Source organism: Sinocyclocheilus grahami, unplaced genomic scaffold (assembly GCF_001515645.1).
Source record: "Sinocyclocheilus grahami isolate Dianchi unplaced genomic scaffold, SAMN03320097.WGS_v1.1 scaffold831.1, whole genome shotgun sequence".
NCBI lineage: Eukaryota > Metazoa > Chordata > Actinopteri > Cypriniformes > Cyprinidae > Sinocyclocheilus > Sinocyclocheilus grahami.
Genome location: NW_015506010.1, coordinates 228,452 through 237,591, shown reverse-complemented (window position 1 = coordinate 237,591; position 9,140 = coordinate 228,452). Strand labels below are relative to the sequence as shown.

At 36.1% G+C, this 9,140-nt stretch overlaps 3 protein-coding genes across 7 annotated transcripts in view; 1 reads left to right on the top strand and 2 right to left on the bottom strand.

The window, feature by feature from the left end:
* The window catches only part of LOC107562649 (ras-related protein Rab-7a-like), an 11,983-nt gene extending 9,760 nt beyond the window's left edge, over nucleotides 1-2,223 (top strand). For all 5 annotated transcript variants that reach the window (XM_016247325.1, XM_016247326.1, XM_016247323.1 and 2 more), the window contains exon 6: nucleotides 2,109-2,223. In XM_016247325.1, coding sequence (XP_016102811.1) covers nucleotides 2,109-2,195 — 87 coding nt within the window. In that variant the 3' untranslated portion in view covers nucleotides 2,196-2,223. The remainder of the gene's footprint in view (nucleotides 1-2,108) is intronic.
* Nucleotides 2,224-3,655: 1,432 nt separating this feature from the next.
* Nucleotides 3,656-7,609, bottom strand: LOC107562643 (ubiquitin-like protein 4A). Its single transcript, XM_016247318.1, has 4 exons — nucleotides 7,445-7,609; nucleotides 6,847-6,952; nucleotides 6,465-6,673; nucleotides 3,656-3,945 (listed from the first exon to the last, which is right to left on the bottom strand). Exons 1-4 carry the CDS (start codon nucleotides 7,490-7,492, stop codon nucleotides 3,838-3,840), a joined length of 471 nt encoding a protein of 156 aa, XP_016102804.1. The 5' UTR covers nucleotides 7,493-7,609; the 3' UTR covers nucleotides 3,656-3,837.
* A 353-nt stretch (nucleotides 7,610-7,962) lies between these two features.
* The window catches only part of LOC107562648 (beta-2-microglobulin-like), a 3,654-nt gene continuing 2,476 nt past the window's right edge, over nucleotides 7,963-9,140 (bottom strand). The window contains exon 3 of the mRNA XM_016247321.1: nucleotides 7,963-8,752. Coding sequence (XP_016102807.1) covers nucleotides 8,739-8,752 — 14 coding nt within the window. The 3' untranslated portion in view covers nucleotides 7,963-8,738. The remainder of the gene's footprint in view (nucleotides 8,753-9,140) is intronic.

Sequence of the window (9,140 nt, the reverse complement as noted above, 5' to 3'; positions counted from 1 at the left end):
AAAAAAGGAGACGTTTAGCAGAATGTTCACGCTGCTCTTTTCAATACAAAAAGCTCCATACAAGTAGCTTGTACAACTTGTGCTACATTCCAAATCTTCTCCAATCCATTAAGTCATAAGTGCAGTCACATTAGCATAAATTAGTCAAAATCGTATATTGTCAATAGTATAAGTGACGTAAGAAGCACAGCTCACACAGAAGTCACTTTCAAACCAAGCAGCTTTCTTCTGGTTAATTCGATGAATCCATGTGACAAGTGTGAACCCGTTGCAAAATCTGCATGAGGAAATCATTCACCCTCAAAGCAAAAGTTTTTCACTATAATTATTGCCCTCTGCCTTTAAAATCTCATTTGCAGATATTCTGATATGCTGTATGAAATGAATTTAACGTCCGTGATGTTGGACATTCTGAAATGCGAATGAGATTTTAATATTAGACTTAAATATTGCTGTTTTTGTCTCACACAGCTATTTTATGACTCTGGAAGAAATGGAATATAGTAACTTAATAATATGTAAATCAGTCATATGAACTTTTTTTCTGGCACTTGTCGTTTCTTGGCTCTTTTTCGAGCTGCAGCTTTCATTGTATGGAGAAGTGTAGCTCCTTTTTTTGTTTTACGCAAGAAAAAAAAAAAAAGGCATTCAATTTTTGAATGGTAGGGGTGTACGATATTGACCAAAAGTAATATCTCAATATTTTCTGGGATTTTATCGATAACGATAAAAGACAGTATTTTGCTGAGTGCGTTAGTGTGCTGGTATCTTAAGGACTGCCGTGGACAGCTGACTCCTAAAGCTTTTGATATTCTTCATATTCTGTGTGGTGGTCAGTTCACACTGATAGAAATGAATCTTTTCCAATAAGTTTAAACTGATTTTTTACATTTCATGGGCATATTTACCTTTATAAAGCCATTTTTTCTAAAAGTGTCCATATCAGTGAATTGTGAATTATCAGTATCAACAAAATGCATCTTTGCAATGCAAAGGAAACACAGAAGCTTCATCTGAAGTGGCATTTAGATGTATTTACACACTGTTTAATGCAGGACATGAATGCATTTAACCTGCAATTACAAATGCATAAATAATATTTTGATATAGGCCTATTAAACATAACATGTTGAATATTGCTATTTGAAGAATTTAAATAATAAAAAGATACTTTAAATGTGAAATTAAAACCGCCAGTAGGTGGCAGCAAGTCGCTGTTAATAAGCGAGTCATTGCGATTGATCCGAATCATTTAAATGGTTGATTCATTCATGAACGAAACACCGTTATTTGCTCAGAGACTCAAAACAGTGCTATAATTTTTTGTTGTCGAAATACCACATAAACAAGAAATATGGTGTCTAAAATGTAAGTCTCTTACTTAACTTCTTGTTTATTGAAATCAAGAATCACATTTGTAATCATGGTAAATTTTGGAGAAAAAAACGGCACTCTTCGTTTTAAATTGATTAACTATAAGAAGTGGTATAAATATATACCATTTTCTGCCCCCATGTCTTTCTTTTGTGATCATTCTAAATGTATTTTAATAGACTGAATCATGCAGTGAAAGAACACTCTAAATGCACTAGTCTAGACTTCTCGTAATGTATGGGTGCTTTGAATGGTGTGAAAAAAACACCTTTTGTAAGATGTGTTTTGATTGGTTTTTGCAAAATACTCGATAATGTCAAATCGCACATTGTTAAAACAACAATTACCATGTTATCGCAGACGATATATATCGCACACCCCTACATGGGTGAGTAAATAATGCCAAAGAACCTTTCAGCGAATCTTCGTTTGAAGAACATTTAAAAAATCTAAATAAACTTTTCCACTACCTTTTTTGTGGAACGAAAAAATTATACACTCAAACAAGGTTTGAAAACCAATTTAGGACCTTTAACTGAAGGACATTTTAACAATCTAAACTTTTTCCACCATAAAGAACCTTTTGTTCAATAGAAAGGTTCCATGGATGTTAAAGGTTCTTCATGGAAGGTACCATCAATGCCAATAAACTATCTTTATTTTTAGGAATGTATTTAACTGGCTGGGATTTGTCATTAAGTAAACCCTAAATCTGAATTGAATTGAACTTTCAGGAGTCAGTGGAGACGTATGATTTCCCTGACCAGATTAAACTAAGAAACGACAAACCGGTGTCTAGCAGTGATGGCTGCAGCTGCTGAAGGAAAGACTAAACTGGGGAAGGCAAGAGAACGAGCCAACATGGGAAATGGAGAAAGCGAGATGGAAAAGATCCAGGCCTGTTGCTCTAGCGCCCATCCTCCTTTGAAACCTCCAGGGTATCAAATGCCACGTGTGAAAGCTGAACATCCATTTTCTTGCTGAACTCCAAGTAAACGTGTGGTATGATGAACTATTGAGGAACAGGAACCTCTGACATTACATTTATTACGAGTTCTGCTATCACTACAGCTGTCCCGAGAATTCCCTGCTGTCTGTGCAATTTGATTTTCTTTTCTCAGAAATTATCCTTTGCTCTGCTAGTTCATTGTGCCTTTTTAATTTGTACTATTGGTTATTGTTATCAATAATTATTTATATTAATTGAAATAAAGCTGAAAAAAAAAAAATTTAAACCAAAAATAAGTTTAACCTTATTCAGCCAAGAATAACAACCAAGTTAGCTAAAAAAAAACAAAAAAGCCCAGAACTGCTTTTCTGACTGATATGACACCAACATTTGTTTACACCATAGCTTCTCAGTAAAATACACATGCAGAAATGGCTTAGGAGCTCTTTAGATCAGTTATGTTAATTTGATTTATCATTCAAAAATTATCATGGAAATCCCAGTTTCACATTTCAAATGTTTTAAAATTACAAAAAGTAGGTATTGTTTTTATTAGTGTCTGCATATATAAAAATTATTAAATATATTTACCCGTGTCTATGTAAGGAAAAGGTATGGAAAACATGCATAGATTTTTTTAAACTGTATTTTTTACTTTTTACATAAGCTCCACTTCACAAAATTGCTGTTTGTTTGAAATTATAGTTTCTCTAGATAAATAAATCAGGGCATCGTCTATTGTCAGAAGATAAACATATCAAACTGATTTCTTCACTCATCTCCCAGCCCTACTAGTGTCATGAATATACACAAGTGAGTAAGGATGTGCTAACAGTGTATTAACTTGGACATGAGGGTACTGGGATCTTCTAGGTTGACTTCAACATTAAATCTGAGAATATTTTAGTCTTAGTTGGACTGTAAGGACTTCTGAAAGTGTTTTAAGCCACTTGATTGTTTCTGTAACATATTTCAACCATGCCAGTTATAATGGTTTACAAAAGATGTACGTTTTTGCACATATAGCTGTTGAGTATGTAAATGTGAGAAGCACACTAATGAGGTTACGTCATGCTTAACTCAGTGTTTTGATTTGCCATTGGACAGTTACATGTTATGCTTGTATTCATTAATATATATACCCATACTCAACCTAGGAGCTCCTCAATTATATAGGCCAAAATGCAAAAAAAATCAAATTAATTCAGGCATCATTTTTATTTGGGCCAAATGTAAGAGAAACACCAAAACCAAAAAAAAGAATGATGCATTTAAAACCAAGCTGGCTGTTAATTCCAAATAAATAAATAAAAAAACTGATAAAGAACACTTTTTATTGTACTTTAATAATTTGCACACAATATTTACAAAGTTGCACTAAAAGCACCTCTGGTTTCCTCTGATGGGAAAGCAACGGTAAGCATTGTGGCCTCTTGAAGATCAGAGAGGCCCCTAAAAGTCCATATGAAATACATCCCACTCCCTGACTGGTCCGTTTCCATCAGTTTAGTGTTTCAGTCCATGTATGAGGTATCCATGCCCTCTGTCTCTGGATGCAGCAGACGACTGGCCAGACGCTCAATGTCATCCAGACTCAGCTGTCTGAGCGAGCGTTCATAATCCTGACAACAAGAAAAAAAAATTATTACATACAAAAAGATGTGCCAATATTCTAATCATGACCAATGATTTTATCTTTTTTTACAGTGCTCATTTCTTACATATCTAACAAATTTACTGTTATTTGATTCTGCTTTCTAAAGTCTGAGGAAATCATACCGCTGCAAGATTAATCTTTAATGAGTCGAAAAGAACGCATGTCACACCTCTGTTCATCAATTTGTACTGGCTACCAGTAGCTGCTCGCATTAAATTCAAGGCATTAATGTTTGCCTACAAAACCACCAACTGGCTCTGCAACCCTTTACCTAAATTCATTACTTCAGAGTTATGTGGCCTCTAGAAGCTTGCGTTCTGCAAGTGAACAGCGTATTATTGTGCCATCTCAAAGAGACACAAAATCACTTTCACAGACTTTTTCATTAACTGTTCTCTCCTGGTGGAATGACCTGCCCAAATCAATCCGAGCAGCTGAGTCCTTAGCCATCTTCAAGAAACGACTAAAAACACATCTGTTCCACCTTTATTTGACCCTCTAACACTTTCTATTCTATTTTAATTCTACTCTATCTATATTTTAACTTTTTTTATTAAAAAATAAATAAAAATAAAAAAAACGAACAAACACTAGTTTTCTATTTGATCTACTTGTTTTTCCATTGTTTTCCACACACAGCGTTAGGCTAACCGAGACTTGTCATTTGCACTTATACAGTGGTGTGAAAAAGTGTTGGCCCCCTTCCTGATTTCTTATTTAAAAACTGCATTTTGTATTTACTTGCATTATCTGTGTAATATTAAAATATGTTTGATGATCTGAATCTTTTAAGTGTGACAAACATGCAAAAAATAAAAAAAAAACAGGAAGGGGGCAAAAACCTTTTCACGGCACTATCTGTGAGCAGCAAAATTATGTGAATCTCTAGGATTAGCTGTTAATTTGAAGATGAAATTAGATTCCATCTGTTCAGAGCTGTTTTTAATCAGTGAGATGACTATCAGGTGTCAGTGTGTGCCCGGTTTTATATAAAGAATAAGAACTGAGGTTAATATCTTTTTTTTTCTTGTTGTCAGGATTATGAACGCTCGCTCAGATTAGGTTACTTTGTATTTCATATGGACTTTTAGGGGTTACTTTGTATTTACTTGCATTATCTTTGTGTAATATTTAAATTTGTTTGATGATCTGAAACATTAAAGTGTGACAAACATGCAAAAAAATAAGAAATCAGTTTTTAAATGATTTCATTTATTAAGGGAAAAAAGCTGTCCAAACCTACGTGGCCCTACGTGAAAAATGTATTGCCCCCTCCTGTTAAATCATGAAAGAACAGCAATTAACCACATTATTTTAGAAAGCTGAGTTAAATTTCACTAGCCACACTCAGACCACACTCAGACCTGATTACTGCCAGACCTGTTGAATCAAGAAATCACTTAAACAGAACCTGTCTGACAAAGTGAAGCATGCTTAAAGAGCAACACATTATGCCACGATCTAAAGAAATTCAAGAACAGATGAGAATCAAAACAGTTGACATGTACCAGTCTGGAAAGGATTATAAAGCCATTTCGAAGGCTTTGGGACTCCAGTGAACCACGGTCAGAGCCATTATCCACGAATTGAGAAAACTTGGAACAATGGTGAACCTTCCCAGGAGTTGCCGGCCAACCAAAATTACTCCAAGAGCACAACAACGACTCATCCAAGAGGTCATAAAAGAACCCAGAACAACATCTAAAGAACTGCAGGCCTCACTTGCCTCAATTAAGGTCAGTGTTCATGATTCAACAATAAGAAAGAGACCGGGCAAAAATGGCATCCATGGGAGAGGTCCAAAGCAAAAGCCACTGCTGACCAAAAATAACACAAAGGCTCGTCTCATTTGCCAAAAAATATCTTGATTATCCCCAAGACTTTTGAGCAAATATTCTGTGGACTGATGAGACAAAAGTTGAACTTTTTGGAAGGTGTGTGTCCCGTTACATCTGGCGTAAAACCAACACAGCATTTCATAAAAAGAACATCATACCACTGCAAAGAAGAGTGGGCCAAAATTCTTCCACTGCGCTGTAACAGACTCATTGCCAGTTATCGCAAACACTTGATTGCAGTTGTTGCTGCAAAGCGTGGCACAACCAGTTATTAGATTTAGGGGGCAATTACTTTTTCACGTAGGGCCAGACAGGTTTGGGCAGCTTTTTTCCCTAAATAAAATAAATAATCATTTAAAAACTGCATTTTGTATTTACTTGCATTATCTCTGTGTAATATTAAAATTTGTTTGATGACCTGAATCTTTTAAGTGTGACATATGTAAAAAACAGGAAGGGGGCCAACACTTTTTCACAGCACTGTATATTGTTGCTCTTTTGTTAGTTTTGACTGCTTCTATTGTCCTCATTTGTAAGTCGCTTTGGATAAAAGCATCTGCTAAATGACTAAATGTAAAAAGAAATAGAAAAAAAAAGACTTTTTTCCAAACTATTGCAATAGAATTTGTTTTTGTCTTGAACGTACCTTAATAAGCTGCTCCTGCACTTTGGCTGCATCGGCTGGGCTGAAATGTTTGGCCAGGACAGTTGACAATAACTGCCACACACCACTGCCCGCTTTATCAGGACTACCGCTGCTGTTTCCCACCGCACCGCTCCTCTCGCCCGCCGGACGCACCACCAGATTCAGCTTGGCCTCCGGGCCGATGCAGTAATCACTCAACCGGTGTTCATCTGAAAACAGCAAATCAAGCCTCACAACGACGAACACAACACACCTCATGCGATGGCTGGAACGCTGCCAGTCAAAGTCTCAGAGAAACACTGCAGGAGGAGATCAGGTTAGTGCTACCCTAAATGATAAATGCATGCTTACTAATCAACATCTGACAAAAAAAAGCTTTTACCTGCAAGTGCTTTTCCTTTATACAGCAGTCTCTGCTGACTGGGAGGGATGTTTAAACGCTCGGATACCAGCACTTTTACTGTTGATACCTTTTCATTTTCTGTCACCTGTGCATGAAAAGAACACAACTGTTAACAAAAGCACTGCATATTTCAATTCACTGACACAGTTCATTCAAATCTCTATCTATCTATATATACATACATACATACATACATACATACATACATATACACACACACACACACACATATATATATACATACATACATACATACATACATACATACATATATATATATGTGTGTGTATACATCCTATATTTAAATAACTGAACTGATATACACACGGCTTTCTGTGTGACATATTAACTGAGGTTAATATATATTCTCATATAGGTAACGTTAAGCAACTCAATAGGTTTGGTGACAAGCTACCACTGTGAGAGAGTAAACCATGTCTAGTGAGCTACAGCAGAAATAAGCGCGTGTATCTTTATCTATGGACATAATGAACAGAACGATGAAAACAAAGCGCTAAGCTAAAGCAGCTAACAGCCCTATTAGCGCCTCAAAACTCCTCACGACGCTCACGCTTACCTGGACATTACACTCTTTCCCTTGAAGCGGCTTTACTGTGAGAATCATCTTCACATTTATCAACTTAAACACAAGATAAAGAACAGATAATTATCTCGCTGAACACTCGCGAACTATCGGACATGACGTCGATTAGACTGATCTGCGCATGCGCGGGGAATGCTGCGCCTCAGCCAGACCAATGAGCAGGCTGCGCTTTAATGACTTAACCTATCCGATCAACTCAAATCATTCTTTATATAAACACTACGCATCTTTTTATAAATAATACTAACATTTTTATTTTCAATAAAATACTCTGACAACATTTCTAAATCTACAGAAAAAGACAAAGAAAGTCTTTTGCATATTTGGCACACCAAAGAGGAGAGGAGACCTCCAATGTGGGGGGATGGACAACAACAACAAACACTTATCAGATAGACTGCAGTTTGTTAAAGAGACCATAACACTCAGATTCTGGATTAGAATTTAATAAACAGATCAAGGCCACGACACACATGAATAAAGACGCATGATTACTAAGGGAAAATGTTTTATTGAACTGAATCACAACACATTATGAATTATAGAGTCAGTGATGTTCATACAAATTTGTGATATTTTGTCGCTGATTTTTACAGAGAACCTCTGGTTTATTTACGGGGACATTAAATCTTTCCAAAAGCATTGTCTGCTGGAAGCTATAGGCTAGTAAACACTACAAATATGCTAAAATCATGCCCCTTAAATCGAAAAGACACCTCTCCTGAATCTTCAAACTCATTTTAAACACACTGATATGTAATATGCACATAAAACAACATTACTAAGTAATATGCAAAGACATTAATATGTCAAAGTGCTGAAGTTGTCTAAACCAAGGCAAGAAACCCCACACCCAAGCTTTTAGAAATGCGCTGATATATTCTGCAGGCAGATAGTGAATATTCTCCATCAGTCACCCTGACGCAGAAACTCAAATACATACAAAGTTAGAAGCTTCTCTTCATCCTGTACAAGAAAACATATTGCCGTCTAAACAACACAGTCAGCATATCCTAAAGCAGAGGTGTCCAGTCCTGGTTCAGGAGTGTTTCATTAGTGCTGGAGTTAAACGCTGCAGGACGCTGGTCTGCTAACTGTCCAATTAAACACACCTGAACCAGCTAATCGAGGTCTTCGGGGTTCCCAGGAACTTCCAGGCAGCGTGTTGGAGCTGAACTCTGCAGGACGGGACACCCCTAAATTACATGATGAAATCAAAGCAAAGGTTTGAAGTTCTGGAGAGTAGCTGGAGAGAACGAACCGTTGTTCACATGTCAGCTTCTACGAGAGAGAGAGAAAGCGAACAAACATTAGTGTCGTCTATAGATCTCAGCTGATTTCATTCAGAAATAATCATTTCATTTCATTGGTATCATGTGCTTTGTGAAGTGAAATATTGGCTGAAATCCTCAAGATTCAAGAGACATTTAGAAACCAAAATTCAAACAATAAAGAATTTCTATGCATGTAAACTCACTTTTGTCAATTTCATTTGATGCGGACACTAAAATGGGATGTCTTTATATATATATAAATATATATGTATGTATGTATATATATATATAACCAAAATTCAAACTATATATATATATAAAACAGACAAACACAAGCTTTCTATTTTTTCTACTTGCTTTTGTGTGTGTGTGTGTGTGTGTGTGTGTGTGTGTGT